General features: G+C 43.8%; 1 protein-coding gene across 5 annotated transcripts in view; it reads left to right on the top strand.

Annotated features, from left to right (window-relative positions):
* Window positions 1-26,350, top strand: part of C6H8orf48 (chromosome 6 C8orf48 homolog) — an 89,818-nt gene that overhangs the window by 50,011 nt on the left and 13,457 nt on the right. For 4 of the 5 annotated variants that reach the window (XM_029607707.1, XM_029607709.1, XM_029607708.1 and 1 more), the window contains 2 exons: window positions 3,264-3,389; window positions 20,581-20,804. In XM_029607707.1, coding sequence (XP_029463567.1) covers window positions 3,264-3,389; window positions 20,581-20,804 — 350 coding nt within the window. The remainder of the gene's footprint in view (window positions 1-3,263; window positions 3,390-20,580; window positions 20,805-26,350) is intronic. The other variant, XM_029607710.1, reaches the window with a different exon arrangement.

Genomic DNA, 26,350 nt, shown 5'->3' on the forward strand with positions numbered 1-26,350 from the left:
CACTTCCTCCACCAAACCGCTGCAAATGCTGCAAAACTCAGCCGCCAGAATCTTATCAAACGCCAACCGTAGAGACCACATCACGCCTATCCTAAAAAATCTGCATTGGCTTCCTATAAGCTTCAGAATCTTACACAAATGTCTCACCATCATTCACAAATCAGTTCACAACCAAACCCCCATCGATATCCAATACCCACTCACTCTACACACGTCACTTAGACCAATCAGAGAAGCCTACAAGGGATCGCTTCACCCCCCCCAGCCAAATCCACACTCCACTCTGCCACTAAAGAGAGAGCATTCTCGACAGCGGCACCGAACATTTGGAATTCCATGCCCCCTGACCTTAGATTAGAACCCTGTCTACTGACATTCAGAAAAAAAGTGAAGACTTGGCTATTCCAACAAGCCTTCCCTTAATCTGGGACCTCCCCATCTACAGATTCACTCCAAGGCTCTCTAGTCTTCGCTTCCCCCTGGACCGCTTTTATAAATATTGCTGTATTGGCTACACTTGTAAATATTGCTGTATAGGGCTGCATTTGTAAATATTGCTGTTTATGGTTTAGTTCCGAGTTCTTCTGCCATCTGGCTCCTCTTATTCCCAGTTTTGAGTACCCCTGTTTTATTGTAACTTTTGTTTATTCTTGCATATGTTAATGTTATTCCCCCATGTTCCATGTAAACCGATCTGATTTGATCCTTATCAAGCATGTCGGTATAAAAAAAAAACACTAAATAAATAAATAAATAAAATGTATTTCTAAAGCAGCCATCAATACCCAGTCTATGCTACAAACCTTACAAATTATCTGTATGGTAAACCCCCAACTCCATACACAATATCAACTCATCCAAACTACTTCTTTAACTATAAGGTCCTTGTATTTAATCTTTGTCCTCTGTATGAAAACCTATGAGACGGGTTATTTAACCAATTGAACTGTATTATGTTGACCCCATCTGAATATCCTTGGTATGGGCTATAAGTGAGTGACTGGGCTAGAAATTGGTTGAGTAGGAGGCAACAAAGGGTAGCAATAAATGGAGTTCACTTCAAGGAGAGGGACATTACTAGTAGTGTGCTGCAGGGATCAGTCCTTGGACTGTTTCTTTTCAACGTTTTCTTGAGCAACATTGTGGAAGGATTGTTGGGAAAGGTTTGTCTCAAAATCTGCAACAGGGTAGACAGCCAACAAGGTGTGGAAAATTATGAGAAGGGAGCTAGCAAAGCTGGAGGAGTGATCTAGGGTCTGGAAGCTAATGGTAACAAAATGTAGAGTAATGTATTTAGGATGCAAAACCCAAGGGAAAGGTACAGTATTGGAAGTGAAATTCTTCTAAGCACATAGGAAGAGTGGGATCTTGGGGTGTTCGTATCTGATGATCTTAAGGTGGCCAAACAGGTGGATAAGCCAATAGCAAAAGCCAGAAAAATGCTTGGGTACATAGGGAAAGATATGGTCACCAAACAAATGAGGTGATATTGCCCCTATGGGAGTCCTTGGAGAAATCTCATTTGGAATAATATGTACAGTTCTAGAGAGCGCATCTTCAAAAAGATAGAAATCAGTTGATTTTTAATTATTTGTGTATCTTTATTTTATTTATGCAATGTTTTTGTTTTATTGTTTTTTGTTTTTATGTGATTTATGTATGTATCTTGTAATCCACAATGGATATTTTTTAGAATTGCAGAATAGAAGTGCAAATAAAATATTAAAATGATCAGTGATCTTCGTTCTAAAGCATGTGGGGACAGACATAAACATCTAAACATGTATACTGTAGAGGAAAGGCGAGACAGGGGAGATCTGATAGATGTTGAAATACCTCCAAGGCTTCAATGCACAGGAAGCGAGCCTCTTTCAACAGAAAGGAGGCTCTAGAACAAGAGGTCATGGGATGAAGGGGAAAGGGGGGAGACTCAGGCGTAATTTTAGGAAATATTTCTTTACAGAGAAGGTACTGGATGTATAGAATGGCCTCCTGTTACGGGTTCATACCCTGCACACTGGTATCCTGCCCAGGAGCTCTGACCTGGGGTGGGGTGCCTAATCTCTTTCTGAGGTTTACACTGGGGCTACCTGCGAGGCTTATTGCCTGCAGGTACACACAGGACTACCTTGGGGGCTTACCCAATATAAACGCACACAATTACTGGGATTATACCTGGGGGCTTGAACCCAGGAGCTTATCCCCTATACAAATAATCACACATAATTACTGGGATTATACCTGGGGGCTTGAACCCAGGAGTGTATCCCCTGTACAAATAGCCACACATAATTACTGGGATTATACCTGGGGGCTTGAACCCAGGAGCTTATTCCCAACACAAAGAGCCATACACACACACTTTGATTTAGTACATCACGGTTCCAGGTATATAGGAAAGTGAGTTTATTTGACCAATAGGAGGTTAGAACAAATAAAATCAGATTAGACAGAAGTAATGGTAGATACGAAGAATTGCTACTTAGATAAAAAGCTTACATTTCCCAAGGATCAGCCTGTACCATCATGTCCAGAGTTCTTTCCCCCTTCCCCCCTCCTTATACACTACAATTACTTGTGGAAAACAGTGGTGTTACCTCCCTCCTGATTTCTTATCAAATTTCAGGCATAGCTGTGTGGTCTTCATTCTCTCTCAGGCTTTAGTGTAAGTTAATAACAACTGCTTTCTCATCATAGACTTAGTGGAATAACCAAATAAACACTCTTGCCTGTTAGTAAACATTTCAAGGGGCAAGACAGTAAACAGGAGTTCACTCAGAGGTTGGCCTGTGGCCTTCAAACTAGTCTGTGTCTGGATGAAAACTCTGAATCTATACACCCTCAGCCAAAGTAACAAAAAACGACTCCAACACTTCCCCATGGTGGTGGTAGAGACAAGGAGAGTATCTGAATTCAAGAAAGAATGAGATAAAACAGAGAGGATCTCTGAGGGAGTGGTAGGGATTGTAAAGCTGAATAGTTGGCGAGGATGGGTAGACTTGATAGGCCATAATGACGTTTTTCTGCTGTCATGTTTCTATTTACTGTACTTAACCTCTTGAGCTTACCCCCTACTGTTCTAGCCTACTTGACTTCTGAATAACACCACACCCAGTGGCCCCACTATAGCGCATATCGATTTAATGTATCAACTTGTATAATGTACCCTATAAAACAATCCTACTTCTTAACTCACTTTGAACTCCCCGGCTGGAAAAACGTATCAAAATAAACAAAGATGATATTTCATTTTTATAATTTAGATGAAAAGCCTGAAGTTCCAGACTCAGAACTTGTACAGAGAGCACTGTTGTGCAAGTGGATTGGCATCCTGCAAGATAAAGAACATGGTGTTAGACACCAGAGAGTAGCCAAAAGACCACAAACAGGCAAGTCAGAAATGAGTTTGCTCACCGGACTCGATGAGTTAGATGTGCATTATCTTGATGTTCTATCCAGAAATATCTTTTGGGAAAATCTAATTTTTATTTTAAAAGGACCAAATTTTGCTTTGATTAGAGAGATTTGCTAGGCAGAATATTGCAGAAGCAATCGATTCACAGCATGGAGCACAGATCCTCCGTGTCATGTACATGGCAAAGATAGAAGAAGCAGCGAGATAGTATTGACTGCCCAGAAACGGAGAATATGACAAAAGATAAGGACCATAGGGCCTATCAGGTCGTCCCAACTCTTTCTTGTTTATCTTTGGCTTTCCTTTGGTTTCTGATGGCCAAGTTTCCTCAGTGCTTACCTCTTCTTTCTGTTTTTGCTTCTGGGAGGCTGGGCCATGCATCCACCTTTCTCTCTCTGTGAAGAAACATTTTCTATCCCAATTGAGCCTCAGATCATGACCTCTTTTTCTAGGACACCCTAAACCCTGAAGAAGGTTTGCTTTTTGTGCACAATAGAAGCTCCTGAGCCCAGCACCACGCAAACCTCACTCCAGCGAGCTTGGAGGCAATCACGTGCGTCGAGACGTAATCCAGGAGGAGGAACCACGGTGCATAAAGCTGCAGATTTTCATCCTTGATTTGGAAGGGCTGGCTCTCCATTCCCAGTAGGTTCAGAGCCTGACACAGTTCCACTTTGCCAAAATCGGTAGGAAATTTGGCAGCTTAATGAGGAAATGTTGTTGTTTTCCTTAGAAGAAATCACTGAAGAACAAGGAGGCAGGTCTAATCCAGTGATATCTTTAATAACTGTAAACTCATCGGTTGTCTACTACTTCCTGCAGGAAATTGTCCCCATAAGCTTAAGCTTATGGGGACAATTCTCCATTCTGTTTGTTTCTATTTCTGGGTGCAGAGGTCAAGTGCCATATTCTTTCCTGGAGAATACAAGGGCTTTTATAGGTTCTAGTACATTTTATTGGTCTAAAATCAATTTTAATATACATTTTCTTTTGGATGGGCATGGGAGAAAGAGAAACAGAATGTAGTTATAAACTCTAAGCTGATACGTTTAAATTATTAGGCTATCCACTTATTTCTTGGGCTCTCACTCAGGGGCAGGCCTTCTATTAGGTGAACTAGGCAGTCACCTATGGCGCCAACATTTTGGGAAGTGGCAAAAGCCTCTGTTGTGGTTCTCTGCAAATAAACTAAAACAAAGCCAAGTGCTGTAGAGAAAAGCTTTTTATGAAATGCTATGAAATATAAATCTTAGACCTTAAATAATAAGGTACCTTATACAGAGACAGACACACAAGGCATCAACATTTACTCCCTCTCAAATGATTTTACTGATGGCAAAGCATTAAATAGAATTAACTGTAAGCTAGGTTACATAATTGTCAAAATGTCTATGATTGGCTTTCTTTTATAAACAAAGAATCTGAATGGCCGTATAGTAATTTAATTCTGGTCTCGTCTGTAAATGGTTTCATGGAATTATGCGGCATTAGCGGCCTTGGGTCTGTTCTAAGAATGTTTTTTTTTATAATCTTAGATGGAAGGTCACCTGGCCTTATCCATGTTCTAGATATGTTTCTAAGACCCTGTGATCCAGTTCTTCCTGCATTTTTATCTAGCTTATAGCATCTGACTGACTAGAAGCACAAATGTCACGTTACAATGTTTTATACTTGTGATCAAAAACTTAGGAGAACAGGAATAAAGGCTTCTTGTGTGACATGTCAAAAAGTGTTTCACTGCGACTCTGGGCCTGGGAGCACCCACTTCTACCCCCTTTTAAAGCACTGCATCGGGAGTGGGTGTTGGGTTGAAGTGGGTTGGTAGGACAGGGAGGAAGATGGATGGGTGGGGAAGAGAGGGTGCTCGGAGGGAAGAGAGAAGATTCTGATCAGGTAGGGGTGGAGAAGAGAGGATGTTGGGTACTTTAAAAAGGGAGCAAAGAGATTGGTGTGATGCTGGTGGTGCTGAGGGAGAGAAAGAGGAGATTGCTAGGGAGAAGAAGACAGAAGGGATGCTGAGCATTTTGGGTGGGGTGTAAAGGGAGAGGGATACAGGACTTGGCAGAGGATGAGAGGAGAGTGAGAGGTGGATGGGTGGATGCTGAGGAGCAGATGTGTCATTAACACCGGTCACATGAGACCCGTGCCCTGAGTCTCATCTGTGGTCCCCACTAAATTTGTTTTTTTCTGTCCTCAACTTGTCCTTGTTGGCTGTGGACAGGACTGCACCACCCATCGCTGCCTCCCGTTGTCCTATAGCTGCTAGGCGTGCCTCCGACATAGAGACCGAATGCGGGAGAGGGGTGTGCAGCAGCTTATTCTGCCTGAAATCATTACTTCCTGCCCCATTCTCTTCCTCTACCTCTGCCTCCCTCCCGCCACTTCCCTGTGCTGCCGTTGGGTGGGAGGAGAGAGGCTGCTGCCTTCTGCTCTTGGGTCCCATGGCCATCGTAGTCTCCCCTGGGCTGGCCTTGGAGGGACTGCTGCCTGGGAGCCAGGAGGAGGAGAGAGAGAGCTCGGCTGCTGTACAGGGAGAGAGAGGGCACGAGAGGGAGAAGGTGGGTGGGGGAAGGAAGAGATTGGGACTGGGAAGATGGTCAGGGGAATGGTGAGCAGAGGGTGAGGAGCTAGGAAAGAGCGGGGTCAGGGGGGATGGTGGGGAGAGGGTAGAAGAGCGGAGTCAGGTGGGCAGGGAGAGGGTGGGGGATGTGAGCAGAGGGGGTGGGGTCAGTCAGGGAAATACTGGGCAGAGGGGTGAGAGGAGGAGGAGAGGCACCTTTTGGCCGTAGTCCAAGCCTAGGATTGGCAGCATCTGGAGAGGACAGGGTGGGGGAGTAGTGATGTGTTAATTTTTCCACCATTGCACTGCAGAGTCTGTCGTCTTGGGATTTTCCATTTATTTATTTATTTATTTTTGTGTATATTTCTGTTTCTAATTTGTGGCTCCTTCATTCTGTATTTTGTGAGGGTTTGTCTGTGTACTGCATGTGTGACTGGGGTAAGGGATTCTGCTAGTGTGCAGTTTCTGTGTTGGAGATTATAGTAGTCTGGTTTATTCTGTTTTCAGTAGGAAGTGTACTGGCCGTCTGAGGCCTGCTGTAACATTTGCATTGCCGCTTTTTCATGGGTAAGGTTGGCATGGGAGAAAGAGTCCAGGGAGTTAGTGTTGTTTTGGTGTGGCAGATTTGGCTTCTGAGATACACAGTATTCTTGGCAGGCTGCGATAGCTTTTATTGGATCCATGTAAGTATTATCCAGAAATGTTATATGTGAGCTATTGAGTCAATATAGGTCTTGCCTCCAGATGTGAATGTCTCTGATCTGACATTTGCAAAAGAGAGCTATGCAGTTTCCAAAGCGTGTGTACAATATTTCAGCTGATCCAGTAAAAGTTTTCAGAATCCCCCCGTCTGGATGATCATTTTCAGTATTAAGATATTTATTTATTTATTGTTTTTTGTTATACCGAGTTTCATGATAGGCATCACATCAACCCAGTTTACAAATAACAAGGAGTGTAAAGCATAACGTAACGTAAAAAACAATATTTTCAATAAGAACCTTGAACTTTAAATACAGTGAATCAGAAAAAGGGAGAGGGAAAGTTACAAAAAAACAAGGAAAATAAACTTGGGATGGAAGGGGAGAAATTGAACAGCACAATATTTACATTTCAGCCTATTGATACATTATTTCTATGTTCTATGTACAATTTATTTTTTCTCACAGGACAAGCAGGATGGTTGTCCTCACAAATGGGTGACATCGAGGATGGAGCCCAACCACGGAAAACTATTTTATCTGGAGGGAGGTGATAGGGAGTTAAAATAAATAAATAAAATAACATTTGTGAAAACAAACAAGGAGCATGCCACCAAGTGGAAGAGAGCTGGTGAGAGCCCCTTGATTTGAAATTGGCAGCACATTACTGATGGCTCGTGCAGTATGGTTGGTGCACAAACATAAGGCCAGCGAGGATTCAGTTACACTCTGTCCAGTGCTCCGTTTAGTTTATTTACCTGGTTCTTGTGGGGAAGGAGACCTTAATTATCAAAATCTCCAGGTGGGGGGGATCTTTTTTTTTAATTCTTTATTTATTGATTATTAACTATATTAAATAAAAAAAAATAAATTTCCAATCTGAAATATATCAGTCATTCACATTAAATTAGGAAAAATTACAAAGAAAAAAATAATACCTGTAAGCGGTAATAGGGAGATCCAAGGGTTACAAGAACAAATTTTAAAAGAAAAAGAAGATAAAGGAGGTGTTATATACTGCCTTTTACAATACCCTGAGATGGCTAGGTAGCAATGCCCTCAACTCCATGATTATCCAAAAAGAAACATAAGCCGAGATGGCTCAGAGAAGATATACCGGGTGTTATTTAATTTCATCACACATTTACAGGGGTATCTAATTGTAATCTGTGCTCCTAGCTGTCTAGCCTCCTGGCACATTCCCAGCAATCCAAATCTTCTGACCATAATATGGCTTTTCTCTATCATGGAGGAAAAGTTTCAAAATGGAATCTCTGTCTGCTGGAAAAAGAAAAGTTACCAATAGTGTTCCACGAAAATCCACTTGTTCCTCCATCGATGTCTCCAAGAATATGCTGTAAGATCTGTGCCTATCTTCTGAGGCAAGCAGGATAATCTCCTTTCTTTATTGGTGATGAGAAATAAGTATTAGATATTGGCGGCACATCTTCTACTGGTAATTGAAGAATATCCATCAAATATCTTGTAAATGGATCCCTCAAAGGCACTCATTTTACTTGGGGAAAATTTAACACTCTGAGATTTAAATATCTCAGAGTATTTTCCATATTCTCCATTGTATTTTTGATGTAACAATTTCTCCTTGTTGTAATTTGGTTTGGACTTCTTGAAAAGAGGAAACTCGTGTCTCCAAATCCTTCTTTTTAGTATCATAGAGAGTTAATAAAGGTTCCATAACTTGAATACTTTTCTGTGAATTCGTTATAGCCACAGTGAGAGAGGAAATCGATTTTTCCAAAGAAATGAGGGCATTCCACACAGTTTCTAAAGTAATTTCTTGAGGTTTAAGCATTTTTAGGTTCACCTAGGGCGCCTGATACCCTTGCACCCAGCCCTGCTCTCAGAAACAAAACTCTAATCTAAAATAGTCTACTTTTGTAGATATCATATGCACCATTTTCATTGTTATTGTTAGTTTAAATGGAAAATTATACTGCATTAGCTGACGACTAATGCTTCAGTGCATTTACCCTTATTTTCATATGATTACTGAAAGAATGCTAATGAGACTGGCTTATCTTCAATTATGTACCAAACAATTAAGAGGTAATCAAGACTGCCTCTAAACATATAAACAATAAAAACCACAGGCTTAAATGTTTAGCCACTTTGAGAGAGGCAAATGTTGATTGCCTTTTGGAATTGAAAGACAATTCTCCGAATAACCTGTTGTGGTGATTTTTGTTACTGTCCTCATTATTACAGGAAAACAGTGCGCCTTTTAAAAAGGTGAGTTTTGTTTTTGATGTTACATGGCAGTCAAAAGAATGCAATTTGATTGATTGTAACTTCTGATAGCTTGTGGTGTTGAGAGACAAATCTCTACTAGTGACGGATTGATCTGTCTTCAAAATAAAGATGCAACTGTTAGAGCCGTGACTACCTGAGAGAGAACAACTTGAAAGAAGACCAGTATGACTGTGAAAGCTAATGTAGTGCAATCTATTCAAATTGTTCTTACATTGCTGTATTAAAATCTCTGTCTTACTTTTCTCTTTGCTTGGAGTCCTGATCCCTAGCTTTTGACCCATTGGCTGTTGCATGACTAATTTATTACAGCATTCCAGTTGCAAACCTGGGACATCAGGACCAAATACCCAATGTTTCCCACTTAATGAATTTCATACCATTTCAACATATAAGTGTTTTTCGTTTTCCTTTAGCATCAGTTTATATGGATGTGCACAGTTGCAGATCTCGTATATAGAAATGAGCCAACTAAAATGGACATGGCTGAGTAGGCCCAGATAATTATTGATCTTTGTTTCAGCCAGCGGATAAGCCTGTAGTTCTTTGGCACTTGACTCAATTTTACTAGTAGCTTACTTGGAGAACACACTCAGTGATCACAGTAACATACTGTTGAGAAACTTGCAATCTGACCGCATTTACTGCAGCTTTTCTTGGATTTAAGTTTTTGGCAAAAACAGTAAAAAAAACCCCAAAAAACAAAAAACCTGCAAGTCAGTTTACTTGCACAATTTTGAAAGACCATGTTACTTGTCTTGGAATTTAATTTCTCTGAGGGCAAGCAGGAGGAATCAGCCACATAAGTGGTGATGCCATTGGGCTCCCAGATAATTCTGGTAATTTAGCAAGCAAGGTATTTCTCAGGGAGGTAATGAACCTTCCTGTTCATTACCTCCCTGAACAGGAAGGTTCTAGGTTTCGGCTCCAGTAGAGGATCAGAAGACAGACTAGCATTGGATGCTATTATTTTCATAGCTCCTATTTGGCCAAATCAAGTTTTGTTTCCACTCCTTCAGGTGTTCTTCATCTGGAGCGACCTCCTATCCCAAGAGGAAGGCTCCCTTCTGCACCCGATGCAGGACTCGCTGCATCTAACGGTGTGGAGATTGAATGGTCATTAATAAGTGAGCAAGGAATCTCCCAGGGTGCTCAGGATGTCCTCATTGTCGCCAGAAAACCCTCTACCAGAAGAAATTACCAGCTGAAATGGAAGTGTTACTCGACTGGTGCGTAGGTCACCACTTGGACCCATTCGGCTGCTCACCAGAAACCCTCTTGGACTATCTACACACGCTGTATACAGCGAGACTGGCAACGGCTTCAGTTAGAGTCCACCTCAGTGCCATTGCAGCCTACCACAAACTACATCAAGGTCACCCAATCTCTAACCACACACTGGTTACAAGATTCATTAGGGGCCTCTGTCATCTTAGACCCCCGATATCTAAACCGCTGGTGGCCTGGGATCTTAATCTCGTTTTGGAGCAGCTGATGCTGCTACCATTTGAACCTATGGAGTCCTCGTACATAAAATACCTCACGTGGAAGGTGTTTTTTTCTTGTAGAAGTTACATCAGCAAGACGCATGAGCGAACTGCAAGCGCTAGTACATTATACACTGTATCTACAGTTTTGCCACCACAAGGTGGTGCTCCAGACTCATCCCTCCGTCCTATCGAAGGTGGTTTCTGCCTTCCACCTTAATCAGTCCATCGAACTCCGGACGTTCTTTCCAAAACCTCACTAGAACATCTATTGCACACGCTAAACTGTAAAAGAGCTTCAGCCTACTACAAAAGTTGCACTCACTCTGACACTAGAGCATCACAACTTTTTGTCTCCTTTAACCCAAACATCCCTGGCCAGCCAGGGGCAAAGCGAACTATTTCCAGCTGGATTTCCCAATGCATCCAGTTCTGCTACGACAAGCAAAACATTCCGCTCCCGAATAAGCCGAATGCTCATCAACTGCAAGCGGTCTCCACCTCAATGGCCCTCCTACGGCACGTACTACCCCTGGACATCTACAAAGCTGCCACTTGGTCATCTCTTCACACTTTTACATCTCATTACTGTCTGGACCAGCAGACATCCGAAGATGCCAAACTGGGACAGGCGGTGTTGCAGCATTTCACTACATAAACAGTCCAAGCGGGCTGTCCACGGCTTCAGGGTTACGCTCAAGCAGGTATTGTAGGAGTACACGAACCCCCGCACACCCGGGAGCTAGGGACTGCCATGACATCATGGCTAATTCAGCCCTGCTATCAACGAGGAAAAGTCAAGTTTGCTTACCGTAAACGGTGTTTCCGTAGATAGGATGAATTAGCCATGCTGTCCCACCCACCTCCCTGGACAGCCCCGCCAGCGCATATTAATACTTTTCTTTCTGCTATAATTCAGACTGAGGAGAAGCTGCTTTCCTGCGCGGGATCACACATGCAGCTGCACAGAGCTAAGCTCTATTTCAGCTTTGGCAAGCTCCGCCTCTCGACGCCTGACGGACGTTCCCATGAGAGCATGGCTAATTCATCCTGCTATCTATGGAAACACCACTTCCGGTAAGCAAACTTGCTTTTCCTAGAAGGAGAATGGAGCAATAAGATCATCATGCTTTTGTGCCTTGTCTGACCCTCTCCTTCCCCCCTCCAGTTTCACTCAAGCTTCTGGCACAGATAGTAGAGCACACAGTGGCATCCAGCTCAGGACTCCCTATACTTAGAATCCTTTTTGCTTTGTCTTTCCTATTGGGAAATGGGCCAGTTCAGTTGGATTCGGTTGACATATCAAATAGGCCAGAGCAAATTGTGATGTCATTGAGCGTTATTAAAGCTGCCCTGCCATTGGTTGACACTGACCATTTTTAAATCTTCCCTATCGTTGGATAACGCTGGCAGTGGACCACCAGATGACTCCCATTTCTTGTTTGGTTTCACATAGGCAGGGATCGTCATTTCAGTTTCCATTTTATTTTTCCTCGGAATTTATTTGAATTGATTACAACAAAAATGGGAGTGGAAAAAAATAGACTCCTCATTTTTCAGGGTAAATATCCTTTTTTCATGTTGTAATAAACACTGATAAATTCCCAGGGAAAATAAAAATAAAAAATTGAAACAGAGGGTCCCCTGCATAAAGGGGGAAAACCCGTCTCTAATGTTTACTGATGTCCTTATTACACAGAAGCTCAGATCACGAATGTTGTCATTACAGTTTGCAAATTTCTGCAGCAAAGAAAGACAGTGGGCCTCACGAACAGTTCCTACATCTTGTTTTCATTTAAATTTCAATTTATTTTAGTGCAATGTTAGACTTTGGTTGTCACTACAGCTCTGCCATGTCATGCAAGGAAATAAGTTTGGGCCCTGTATCTATTACTGAGCAAGATAACTGGGGACAGAAAATATTCTGCCAGTTGTTTTAGAGATAACACAAGCAGACATTGTATCTTGTACGCTTCCTTTTACTGTTCTTAAAGTTTTTTTCCCTTTTCTTTCTCTTTTCTCTTCCTATCCCAATAACTTTATGGGAAGGAAGCCAGAAACAGCCTTTCATTTTATTAAAAAGACACAAATCATATGACCACATTTTTATTTTTTTTTTACCAATTTTCTTAATAACGTTTTTGAAATTAGTGGTAAAATGCAGGATCCACTGTGGAGTGCGTGCAGATGCTCCCGGAGTGGCGCTTCTGTTGCTTCCTAATGTGCGTGGTTTTGTAAATGTGCACTTTAGAAACCCCCATTGACCCCTAGCCTAGTGGAAAACACACTTTAGTTCTGTAAAAGCCTTCCCTCTTCACACAGAGTCGAGACCTCCTGGAAGCCGGTGCGGCCTGACGCCCCCAGAGCACTGCTCTGCTGGAAACCCCGAGTCCACGTCCTGAGCTGAACTCCTGCAGTTGTGCTTGTCAGGCAGCAGCCGTGGGACAGGGGGGGAGAAGTGAGTCCCAGCCATCCACAGCACTGTGACATGGGAATCGGGCTGTGCTACAGAGGGAGGAACCTTCCACCCAGCCGTGCAGGAAGGCCTATGGAGCCTCAGTTTTGCACACCCCCCCCCCCCTCCAGTCCTGAATGGCCATAAGTATGGGTACGGTGTGGAGGAAGGTGGGCCAGTTGACATTTTCTACTCAGGAGTATAGAATTAAATTATGATGCTTTCTGCTCTCCAAAGAGGAACGGGCTTTCCAATAAAATTTTAATATTCTCACAGATTTGTATGCCCTTCCCTTTCTAACGCCTTGTTTTGCCTTTCACTGAATGTAATCCGCAAGCTCGAGGAGAACCTCACGGGCGTCAGTGGTACCGTCACTTCAGGAAGTGTTTCTGCAGGAGAGGGGTTACATTATACAGTGTTTGATGGAATTAGTACCGAAGCCTCTTTACATCCTGTTTGATACATTTTCCCAGTAAAGCAGCCACGCTGGGAAGTCCTCATTTTAGCACCTGAAATAACGTGACGGAACCCAGCTTCGCCCTGAGCGTTGTAGGAATGGGGCTGCTTCTTTGCCACCTGTCGTCCGTAACAGCACATGCTTGAACGAATGTGCCACGAATTCACAGAACCCGTTCCGGTGACCCAAAGCCTGCCCATAGCAGGCTGCTAAGGTGAGATGCGTCAACAATGGCTGTGGATCGTGCCAAAACCGGGGCTCGTTTCTCAGACTTGGGCTCTCTACTGCTGTCATAATAGGGCCTAAATTGTTTTTACTGGGAAAAGTACCATCTGCACAGATGGTATGCATTGTGCTTCTTGCCTTAGAAGAGCCTGGAGTAGGTAGAGGATTTTTTTGTGAGATATTTGTTTTAAAGAAATTACTTTTTTGCCGCCATCTTTGCTTCCTGCTTTGTGCTCGGATGTATCCCAGGATGTACCTTTCTCAGTGACATCAAAGTGCTGGTACCTCTGCAGTCTGAGAGCTGCCACCAATCCCTACTCCTCCCCTGCCTCCCCGCCAGTCTCTGCTGCTCTGTAAAACTGACAGGACGCGTGTGTCCCTTCCTTCACTTCTGTTGCTGCTTCTGAACTGTTCCCATGAGCCGGCCTCTGCTGCTTACTCAGGCCCACCCAAGGGCCCCCCCCCCTTGCAGGAGGCTGACGCTCCCTCATGGAGCTAAAATAGTGCACCTACTTACTGAACTCTCCAGGATCCCTTGTAACAGGAAACACACAGAGAACTGAGAGGTTTACAGGGAGACTCCAAAAGCACAGCAGACCGATCCATTTCAAACCAAATTACTACCTCCACCTTCCTCTATTCCTGATGCCTTTCAACTAGCTTGATCACTCCATTCTTATACTTCACTTTCAATGCATATCCAGCATAGTTCTCTGCTTCAACAGCAGGGGAGAAGAAAAACTGTTACTTCACACATCCAGCAGGGCTCTCTGCTTAAACGGCAGGGGAGAAGAAAAAAGGGTTCGCACTCACAAAGCGGGGAGTAGCTGGCTTGTTACGGCGGTTACTACCCCAAACCAAATGTACCTGATACTTCACTCTCGACGCATATCCAGCATAGCTCTCTGCTTCAACGGCAGGGGAGAAGAAAAACTGATACTTCACGCATATCCAGCATAGCTCTCTGCTTCAACGGCAGGGGAGAAGAAAAACTGATACTTCACACATATCCAGCATAGCTCTCTGCTTCAACGGCAGGGGAGAAGAAAAAACTGATACTTCACGCATATCCAGCATAGCTCTCTGCTTCAACGGCAGGGGAGAAGAAAAAAGGATTCACACTCACAAAGCGGGGAGTAGCTGGCTTGTTACGGCGGTTACTACCCCAAACCAAATGTGCCTGATACTTCTCTTTCGATGCATATCCAGCATAGCTCTCTGCTTCAACGGCAGGGGAGAAGAAAAAACTGATACTTCACGCATATCCAGCATAGCTGTCTGCTTCAACGGCAGGGGAGAAGAAAAAAGGATTCACACTCACAAAGCGGGGAGTAGCTGGCTTGTTACGGCGGTTACTACCCCAAACCAAATGTGCCTGATACTTCACTTTCGATGCATATCCAGCATAGCTCTCTGCTTCAACGGCAGGGGAGAAGAAAAACAACCAATAAGGGCTGTATAACATAATCTGGGTAAAAACAAATAAGCATGGGTGTAGCTTGCTTATTGCGGCGGTTACTACCCCTACTACCCCTACCTAATCAAGCTAGATATTTCACTTGGATGCAGCTCCATCACCGCTCTCTACATTAAAACTGGGGGTGGAAGGGAATTAGAACCAAGAGCTAAGAGAAACAGATAAGTATGAGAGAAAAAAGTGTGTGAAGCTTGCTGGGCAGACTGGATGGGCCATTTGGTCTTCTTCTGCCGTCATTTCTATGTTTCTATGTTTCTATAGATTACAGGTAAACCAACAGCAAGGTACCAAAATGTTGCTGGTGCTTTCCCTTTGAACTCTCGTCAGGTTTCTGCAAAGTTTTCCTCTCTCACCATTCCCTGCGTCTCCTTTTACTAGTGTTGGTAAACTTTTAATCAGTCTTCCTCATCCATAAACCATTGAAAACCTTTCCAACTTTGTTCTACCACCTCCTGTTTAGCAAATTACCAGTGCAGAGCTCTGAACGTCCCGCTGTGTTGTGACTCACTAATGCGGTGGTGGTTAAAGAGCGAAAACCTGAGGTTTAAAGAACAAACCCAGAGCTGCATTCAGCAGCTTTTTTTTTGTTTTTTTGCGGCCTACCTTTTACAGTACCTTTTTAAATCTCTTTGCTCAAACAGTTACCTGGAAATAATGAACTTCTTTTATGCAAGACAAGCTCTTCTTCAAACTCCAAATTGTCATCATTTATTGGAAGTGAGAGCATCTCTTTGTGGTTCCTTCCTCGCTCTTATTTCTCAATTACAGGAGTAATCGGATACTTTCTGAGCAGAGTTGGGAACTGTGACTTGTTCAGCACTTTCCCGTCAACTGCCGCTGTGTGAAAAAAAAAAAAAAGAGAAAAGTAATGAAACTTCCCCCAAACGAGTACATTTTGCTTATTATAGCAGCAATGCCCTCTGGAGAGGGGATTTGCCATCAGCCAGTGCTCTGTCTGGTGTTAGTCCTTCACAGTAGCTGTCAGTACAGTCTCTATCCATTGGGGATTACGTCTTCAAATTACCTTGTAGGAGTCCTGTATTCTGCATTAGAACCAGAGCAAATTGCATGGCCTTGAGGTATTATTGAAAGCTGGAGGTTGAATATGTAGCACGCAGCAGGACATCTGAGGAAAGGGATTTGCATGAGCTTGAAAACTCAGCTATAACAATATCTTTGGATACTTTTTGTGTATTTAGATCCAGCTGGCGCCTTTTCTTCTGTAGCTCAGGGTGAGTTGCATTCAGGCGCCAGAGCTATTTCCCGGTTCTCGGACAGCTTGGTAAGGTATTTGACAAACTGCAAAGGATCCACCCAGGTAGAAAGTGGAAAATCACCCATGCTGTTTTCATTTCTGCCTTAGGATCTTTCTCTTACCTTTTTCGTGTCTCATTATCTCACAGTGCTTCAGCTGTAATTATCTCTTATTTATTTATTTATTTGAAACCTTTTTTATACTGGTGTTAGTGTGAACATTACATCGGTTTACAATATAACAAAATGAATAGAAAATACAATTAACAAGGGAATAAAACAGGTGGGCGAAGAGAAACGCGGGAAAGCAGCATAGAAAGATAGTGCAACTGGTGTAGAGTTCTTAACATAGGTAACTATTGGAACACATCATGTTGGATAATATCATGAATGCTAGTTATTATATACATTATATACATTATTAGAACATAAAGATCACAGTGTACGATGGTATTTATTTATTTATTTAATATATATTTCTATACCGGACTTCACGAATGGAATTCACATCAGGCCGGTTTACATGGAACTTAGGGGATTAACAAGTGCAACCAAACAAGAAGGCCGAAACAAGCAAAGTTACATGTAACAAGGGGATTGAACTTGGGGGCTATAGTAGCCAGGAAGTAGGCAGAGCAGAATTAACAACAAGATATGACTGGTTAAGAGATTAGTAAACATCCCATTCCTTGGGCTGAGTCCGACGTGACATTTTGACTTAGGGGAAGGCTTGGAGGAAAAGCCACGTCTTAAGTTTTCTTCGAAAGGTATGAAGGAAGGGTTCATACCTGCCTTCATACCTGGTAGAAGGCAGGGTTCATACCTGGTAGAGGAAGATGATTGATGGTTATAGCAGGGGGGTTTGCTAGTCAGGAAATGCCTGTTTAAATAACCATGTTTTTAGTTTCTTCCTAAATTTGAGAGAACATGATTCGAGACGGAGTGCTGAGGGCAGGGTATTCCAACGTGAGGGGCCTGCGATAGTGAGGGCACATTCCCTTGTGGTGGAAAGGTGTGCTGTTTTTAGAGAGGGCACGTGAAAGGTTCCTTTGTTGATTGTTCTAGTGGGACGATTAAGGTGTGCAGAGGTGAAAGGAAGGTCAAGCCAGTTGGAGTGGTAGGAGTAAATGGCTTTGTGGATGATAGTGTTTTGTGAAGAATGTGAGAGGGGATGGGGCGCGTCTGTTTTACGGGCATTTGATATGACTCTTGCCATAGCGTTTTGGAGCATTTGGAGAGGTCTTATTGTGGAGTACGGGAGATCCAAGAGTAGAGTTGCAATAATCCAGTTTAGATGTTAGTGTGGTTTGGATTACTGTCTGGAAGTCATGGGAGTTTAGTAAGGGCTTGAGTTTTTTTAGTACATTAAGTTTAAAGAATCCTTCTTTGAGGATGGAGCTGACGTATCTCTTGAGATTTAGTTGTTGGTCCAGGAGTACTCCAAGGTCTCTTACAACTGGTTGCGAGGAGATGAGCTTGAAGGCTGGGTCTAGAGCAAAGGGTGGTTTAGGGGTGGTGTGGTGGGAAATGAAAAGTAGTTTGGTTTTTGTGGTGTTAAGTGCAAGGTGGAGATTGGTTAGGAGAGAGTTGATAGATTTAAGGCAGGTGTCCCAGTGCGATAAGGCATCTGTGATAGAGGAGTGGATTGGTATGATGATTTGCACATCATCGGCATATAGGTAGAATTTTAGTTTGAGATCTGAGAGGAGTTGGCAGAGCGGAGTGAGGTAGATATTGAAAAGGCATCTGTGATAGAGGAGTGGATTGGTATGATGATTTGCACATCATCGGCATATAGGTAGAATTTTAGTTTGAGATCTGAGAGGAGTTGGCAGAGTGGGGTGAGGTAGATATTGAAAAGGGTGGAGGAGAGGGAGGAACCCTGAGGAACCCCATGTAAGAGAGGATAGTGGGCAGATGTGGCATTACCTATTTTTACAGAGAATTTTCTGTTAGAGAGGTAGGAAGAGAACCAAAGAAGGGCTAAGCCTGAAATGCCGATATCTTTTAATCGGGTGAGGAGGTGGTGATGGCATATGGTATCAAATGCGGCCGAAATATCGAGGAGGGCAATAATGTAGCTGTTCCCTTGGTCCATGCCTCTGAGGCAGTGATCGGAGAGAGTGAGGAGGAGGGATTCCGTGTTAAAATGTTTACGGAAGCCAAATTGTGCGGTGTGAAGGATCTTGTGGTCTTCAAGGTAGTTGGACAGTTGTGAGTTGACAACTCTTTCCATTATCTTGGCTATAAATGGGAGGTTTGAGATGGGGCGGAAATTAGCAGGGTCCTTCGGGTCCAGAGAGGGTTTCCTAAGGAGGGGTTTGACCACTGCTAGTTTGAGTGTGTCTGGGATTATGCCTGTGGAGAGGGAACAATTGATGATGTCAGATATAGATTTAGCAATGGAGGTTGGAATGGAAAGGAGTGCTTTGGTGGGGATGGTGTCTGAGGGATGGGAGGTAGGTCTAAGCTTTTTTAGGATAGATTCAACTTCTTTGGCGGAGGTAAGCTCCAGAGTGCTTAGGGAGGCAGTGGGAAGGTCAGTCCCTGATGGTGTGGGGTGCAGGGGGTTGGTGAATCTGGAAAGGAGGTTTGCTATTTTATTGTTGAAGAATTGTGCCAGTTCTTCACATTTAGCATGGGCTTCAGAGTCAGGAATCGTTTGTGGGATAGATTTGGTAAGGCTTGAGACATAGGAGAAGAGTGCTTTGGGGTTATATACGTAGGTGGATTTTTAAGGCATAGAAGTCCTTTTTGTGTTTTAAGTGTGATGATTCTGTAGCAATGAAGGGCTGATTTGTAGCTGGAGGTATGCTGGGGGGTGGGGTCCTTGCGCCATATTCGCTCTTTTTGTCTCAGTTTATTTTTCATAGTTTTTAACTCTGAGGTGTACCATGGGTTTGAATGTTTGGAGTCAGAGTTGAGTATGCGTGTGGAAGCTGGGCAGAGTTTGTTGGCTATCTCCAGCGTGAGATTGTGTCATGAAGAAAGGGCTGCATCGGGATTGGTACAGTCAAGGTTGGGCAGGGAGATTGCTAATGCTGAGATGAGATCATCAATGTTGCAGGACTTTCGAGAGATTATGGTGGAGCTCTTGTCAGTGTTGCTAGGGGAAGAAGTGTTAATGGAGAAGAGGGTTTCAATAAGGAAGTGGTCAGACCAGGGGACAGATGAGCAGGAAGGGGGTGTTGACGGTTGGAGACCGGAGTTGGTGAACATCAGGTCTAACGTATGTCCAGCTTTATGTGTGGGGGATGTAATGAGTTGTTTGAATCCTAATGCCAGGAGGGAGTTTAGAAGGGTGTCACATGAGGATGTTAGCGGAAGGGAGTCGACATGGAGGTTAAAGTCTCCTAGGATGATGGTAGGGATATCGGAGTTGATATTATCGGCAATGAACTCAATCAGTGGTGAAGGGTTGGATTCTAGAAAGGCAGGTGGGGAGTAGACTAGCCATACTTGTATGTCTTGTATGTAGCACTGTCTATGTTAACAGTGAGCTCTTCTAATAGGGAGCTCACTGTTAGCATAGATGCTGTATTGGGGCACTTCCCTTTGTCGTACACATGGCTGAGGTGACATTTCAAAGAGTAAAAATAATTTTGAAAAAAAAAATGTATTAAAACAAATGTGAGACATGGACTAATAATTTAAAATAAAATTAAGTTCCACCAAGAACTAAAAGAACCTGCTTTGTATGGTCCACAAATATGTGTGGATCTGCCACCCCTTCTCCCTCCTGATGAACCTCTCCTGAAGATGTGGGTATGGATCAGGCACCAAAGATGAGACTCATTAGGGTACAGTCCCAGCACTCTCTTAAGCCTGCCTTCCCTTTGGAAAGTGTCTTCAGTGACTGGGAGAGTGGCCAGGGCTATGCACACTCGAGATCCTGAATCACCTGGGGAAACCACTCCTTGGGAAGAGTGAGACAAAATGTAAAAACATCACTCCAGTGAGATTTTGCTGGTTTCAACTTATGTAATATTAAAGTCCCTTCATCCAGAATCTTTTTTCGCAACGTGCATACCTGCCACAGTAGCGGTGGGACTGTATGGATTTCTAAGTAGATGTGTTTGGGTGATGCCAAATCTTATTATGGTGGGCAGTCTTACCGCTTTTGAAAGCAGAATATCAAGAACACCCAGGGAAAATGATTGTACTGTTTGTGGACAGTGATCGAGAACTGCTGTGGGGTCATTTCCAATATGCTACAGGTTTTAAGCCACTTTCAGCCTTCTTATAGTAACAAAACGTATTATGTTGATGCATTGTTAATAGGAGCAACAGAAGCAGCAGGAGATGCACTACGGACATTTTGCTCCCTTAAGATAAACCAGATCCATCACCTACTGAATTCACAGCAACGAAATGGCAGTAGACAGAAGAGACGGCAGCTTGGAGTTCATCCCAAGAAGCCCATGGCTAGTGATCGGACTTGTGCAGGTCCTGGTCAGCTAATGAATAGAGTTCAGCTGAAAAATATTCAAGAGACCATGAAAAAGGTACACTTGGAGTCTATCTAGGGGAACATCTCCTTGGCAAAGAGGTCCCTTTCGCCTGTAGTGGTTTAATATCATTGCAATTTATCTGGGCTATAACTGTTTTTTTCTTTTTGTTATAATTTGCATAGTTAGACACGCATCTGAATGTTTTAGCACTTTCCTGATCCTGGCATGTACTAGCTGAACGTTTGCTGAGCAGTGCTCTTCTAATGTGGGGGGAGGAATGGAACCAGCACTGCATCCCTTAAGGCAGCGATTCTCAACCGGTCTGTCGCCCGATCCCACTGACCCTGCTACACTTTTCCCTCCCTCTCCTCCACCCCAGCGAAAGGCATTCTTCCACTGCTGCTGTTGCCGCCCAGGCTATCAGCACATTCGGGATCGGCAGCAGTATTAGTAGAAGCTGCAGCATGGCCCTTTCTTCTTCCCGCCCCCTGTTCCGGAGGTCGAAGCGACATACGGTGGGGGTGTGTGGGAAGAAGAAGAAAGGGCCATGCTACATTCAAAAGTAGCAGCAGAGGCATCGGCCTGGAGCAGCAGCCAGCAATAGGAGCAGCAGGGGCTCAGTGCAAAATTATCAGCCGGCAATCAGCAAGAGGAGACCGAGCTGCATTAGCTCCCATGACTAATGTGACTATTCTTTCTTGGGCCGTGAGGGAGGCTGCTGCAGCTGCCATTTATGCTCCGGGGGGGTGGGGGTGAGTGAAAGAGCAAGCTACAGTGTGCGTAAGTGAGAAAAAGCATGTGTGTGATTGAGTGCATGCATGTAAGAGAGCACTGGTCAGGTAGGTGACTGGTATCACTGGCGAGAGACTGGTCAGGGAGGTAACTGGTGTGTGTGAGAGAAAGATTGATCAGGGAGGTGACTTGTGTGTTTGTGTGAGAGAGAGATTGATAAAGGGAGGTGACTGGTGTGTGTGTGTGTGTGTGTGTGTGTGTGTGTGTGTGTGTGTGAGAGAGAGAGATTGCTCAGGGAGGTGATATGTGTATGAGAGAGATACTGGTCATGGAGGTGATGTGTGTATGAGAGGGAGGTGACTAGTGTGTGAGAGACTGAGACTGGTCGTGGGGTCTAACTGATTGGGTGTGTGTGTGTGTGTGTGTGAGAGAGAGATTGGTTGTGGACTCTAAGGAAGAAGGCCATGAGGATGCAGCTCAGCAGCCACTGCTGCTTCTGGTGTGTGCTATTGCTTGCAGGGGAAAGGAGTAGGAGAGTTGCTGGAGACGGTAAGTCAAGGTGGCTTTTTAAGTTTATTTTTCTTGATCGACTGCCATTTTAATTATTGGTTATTATGTGATGTGTCTGCTGTTTTGAAATATGTTATTGGTGTTTGGAGACTGTTTAATAAGTTTTATGAGTTTTTAATTATTGGATGTTCTATTTATCAGTTGTTTTGAAACAGTCTGTTTGTTAATAGTTTTACAGTTATTTTATATGTCTTAAAGAATGTATAATTAGAAATGTATAGACAAAAACTGAACTGGAAATAGCAAGAAGCCATGCTCTGTATGCAGTGCAACAATGGAAAAACAAAAACATTAGCTTTATGGTCCCTTAATTCTGTATTTGGTGAGGGTCTGTGTGTGTGACCCAGCTAAGAGTGTTCTGCGAACTTGTAGTTTCTTGGTAAGGATCTATAGCAGCTTGGCTTGGTCTGTTTTCCTAATAGGAGGTGTATTGGTGTTTAGGGCCTGGTTTAATATTTGTAGTGTTGCCTTTTCATAGGTAGGGTTGTTACTGTGAGTATGTTCCATAATACAGGTGTAACTTTGTGCGGATTAGTTTTTGTGCATTATAGCAGATCCTGGGAGCACGTTAGGTGCTATATTTCTGTTTCCATTTCTCCAATTTTGTATTGCACGCAGAGTTTCCATTCTGATTTCTGTCTTCATAATTGTAATTTGTGGTATTTATGTATTTGGTGAAGGTTGATTGTGTGTGTGGGTAAGGCTATTGCGCCTGGTAGTAGAGGGAATTAGTGTTGCTGTAACTTTTTTTTCTATGGCGAGTTGTACGAGGAATATCCTGGTTTAATTCTGCAGTCATTGCTGGGGGTCAGGGGGTTCCTGTGGCTGCAGAGTATATGTTTACATTTAGCCCTGTCATGCATGTGAGAACCATCAGTCAGGTGTGTCCCCAATGTTTGTATGTATTGTGTTTCTTTCACCTTAACTTTGGCCTTCTAATATTGAATATATAATATACCCTCCTGCAGCATTTCCCAACCGGTGTGCCTTCAGACCTGATCAGGTGTGCCACAGAAAAGTCAGCCCTGCCGGACGCCGAAATCCAGGCCAGCACCTGGGCTCTGCTCTCAGCCCCTCGTAGCAGAAGAGTCGTTGGCAGTGGCTCTTAAACATGTAGGAGCGCCTTTCTGAGGACGTGTGTAACCAAGCGTGCCTGCTCTTCCTAGTGACAGCGTGAGCCCGGGAGTGTTGGAAATGAATGGGCAGCGTGCAGGGCATGGACAGCCGGGTCCCACTGTGCGGCACCCACATCATACACAGTGTCCTCCTCCTCAGCTTCCTCTTTTTCAGCCCGCTCCTTTATATCCCCGGGCTGGGGGAGACAGGAAGAGCGTGCACGGAGTACTGGATGCGACTCACTCCTGAGGACTGGGAGCAGCAGCAGGGGAGGAGCTCTGGATGCCCCATGGGGCAGCCAAGGGAGCTAACCAAGCTCATCATACCGATGTCTTCCTATGCAGAGGGAGCTGGTCCGCTGTGATGAGTTCCTAAGTGTCTCCACCCCCTCTCTCCCTTTGTTTTAAAATTTCAATGCATCTGTATTCTTTTAGCCATAAGAGTCCTCTCCCTGTCCACATTTCCTGCTTCCCAGAGGATGGTGTGTCGCACATCTTCTTTGTTAATGTAGGTGTGCCTTGGGCTTGAAAAGGTTGGGAAACGCTGCACTACTGTACTAAATGAATAGTGTTGAACCACAGGGCACATTTATTAACACAGCTGGCGATGTCAAGAGACTAAAATCTCATGCCTCTAAAAGCCTCTTTCCATGAATGCAGACCAGAAGTGGAGTGTAAACCCTGACGCACTCGATCCAGCGGACTGAACAACGTCAGACCTCCAGCTGGGGTCAGAGAGTGCGGCGGGGGTGGGAATTGACTAGGTCAGGAGCTAGGGAGAGTCACGGTAAGCAGGCAGTTCTTCAGCACAGCCCCTAATAATTCTCTCTTCTTCCATTCCTTAGCTTTGCTTCCTGGAGGCACAGTGAGCCAGTTCAGTGACTGTCCCTTATAAAACCAATGGGGATGAAAACAGCTTGCCCGAACGCATTCCTTCCCTTCTGAGAACAATCCAGAGGAGCCTTTTTCTCTAGCTTCTCGGAAGCTTCCCTGTAAGATCTGCCTGTGCTTCCTCAGACACCACTACTGTTACTTTTTAAGGCAGTGGGGTTTTTTCCCAGTTACTTGTTATGGCATTTGCCATAAATCATTTCTTAGATATTCTCCTAAAAACTGAAGTCTTTTCTTTAAAAATGTTTATTTACGTTTGACGTTGCTATGACTAGGAAGAGATCTCCACAAAGGTAATAATTCCTCCGTGAATGTACCTAGCAAGGCAAGCGAACATTTCAAAAACGGAAAGATATATTAAATTACATCTCAAGGAGTCCATTCTGTGCACGGCAGTAACGCGCTCCTCACAGTTCATATTGTGCTAAAGTAATTTTAGGAATTGCTTAGGAGGAAAGCCTGTAAAAAGAGCTTGCTCGGAAGATTCGCACAATTTAGAGAAGAGGGCTGCTACTCACCAAGGATTGGATTCGGCCAGATTTATGGCGTGCAAAAGAAAAACCCCACACTTGGAACCTCTGAATATAGATTTTTATTCCAAGTTGAAAAATAGGGCTGTAAGAAAGTATCCCATAGATATTCACTTGCTGCGAATTGTAAGATTTCTAAGTATGAAATGTTATCCAGGAATCATTTAACTGCTGCAGACATATTCAGTCTGCAGAGGACAGGCTCTCTGGAGTCTTGGAGAGTGGGTGGCCATAGAGTCACCTTTCCAGTTAAGAAATGTTGGATATATATTGGCTATCAAAAGTCTACACCTCCTTGAGCATTTTTCACATTGAGTTGTAATGGACTTGCATGTATTTACACGCAGAGGGATTTGTCCACACCACAACTTTCAGGGCCAAAAACGTCTTACCCAACAATTGGATAAGTTTTCACAGCAATTACAGCTGTGTGTGTGTTGGGAATTGTTAATAGTAGACCATTCTTCTTTACAAACTTGTTCAAGCTCTGTCTGGTTCCTTGGGGAGCATTGATGGACAGCGATCGTCAAGTCATGCCCCAGATTTTCGAACGGGCTGAAGTCAGGGTTCTGAGTGGGCCACTCCAGGATATCTACTTTTTTGTTCCTTAGCCACTCTGTTAGAGCTTTGAGTGTTTGCTTTGGGCTGTGTCATGCCGAAAGGTGACATTCATCCTAGTTTCAGCTTTCTTGCAGAGGGCAGCAGGTTCCATTCATTGATTGCCCTTTCTATCCTGACAAGTGTCTCAATCCCTGCTGATGAGAAATGTCCCCAATACATGATGCTGCCACTACCCTACTTCACAGTAGGGATGGGTGATGTGCTGGGTTGGGTTTGTGCCAAGTATTCAGGCCAAAAAGTTCTATTTTAGTTTTGTCAGAACCCAAAATGTTTTGCCACATGGCTACAGCCTCCCCTGAGTGTTCCTTTGCATACTTCATACAGGATTCAGGGTGGGATTTCTTGCCACCGTAGCACACACGCCAGACTTGTGGAGTGCTTGAGATATTATCACTTGCATACTTTTGACCAGTCTTAATCATGGCAGCACTATAGCTCTTTCAGAGTTGCCATTGGTTGCCTTCCCATGCCATCTCTTCCTTGTAGGTCCACTTTGGAGGGATGGCTTGATCTAGGCCAGGGATGGCAAACTCCAGTCCTCGAGTGCCACAGACAGGCCAGATTTTCAGGATATCCCCAATGAATATGCATGAGAGAGATCTGCATACAATGGAGGCAGTGCATGCAAATCTTTCTCATGCATATTCATTGTAGATATCCTGAAAACCTGGCCTGTTTGTGGCACTCGAGGACTGGAGTTTACCATCCGTGATCTGGGCAGATTCTTGCTGGTGCCATTCACCTTCTACTTGATAATCATCTTGATCATGCTCCAAGGGATATTCAAGGACTTTGCAAATCTTTTATATCCATTTCCAGATCTGTGCCTTTCCATAACTTTGTCCCAGAGATTTTTTGACAGTTCCTTGGTACTCATGGTTGGGTCTTTGCTCTGAAATGCACTACCCAGCAGAGAGAACCAACAGGAGCTACTGAATGTACCCTGTCATCATGCGATGCAGTACAGTTTTAAACAGGTGGGGGTCAATTTACTTGGTGAGTGCTTTTGATTGGTGATTGGTTATGGGTGAGGGTTGGACACTTATCCAGCCACGCTAGTCAGTGTTTTTATTTCTCCTTCACTTTCTAAGGAATATGGAATGTATTTTTCACTTGGTAGCTATGGGGCAGGATGTGTAGA

This window comes from Rhinatrema bivittatum, chromosome 6 (assembly GCF_901001135.1).
Source record: "Rhinatrema bivittatum chromosome 6, aRhiBiv1.1, whole genome shotgun sequence".
NCBI classification, from domain to species: Eukaryota; Metazoa; Chordata; class Amphibia; order Gymnophiona; family Rhinatrematidae; genus Rhinatrema; species Rhinatrema bivittatum.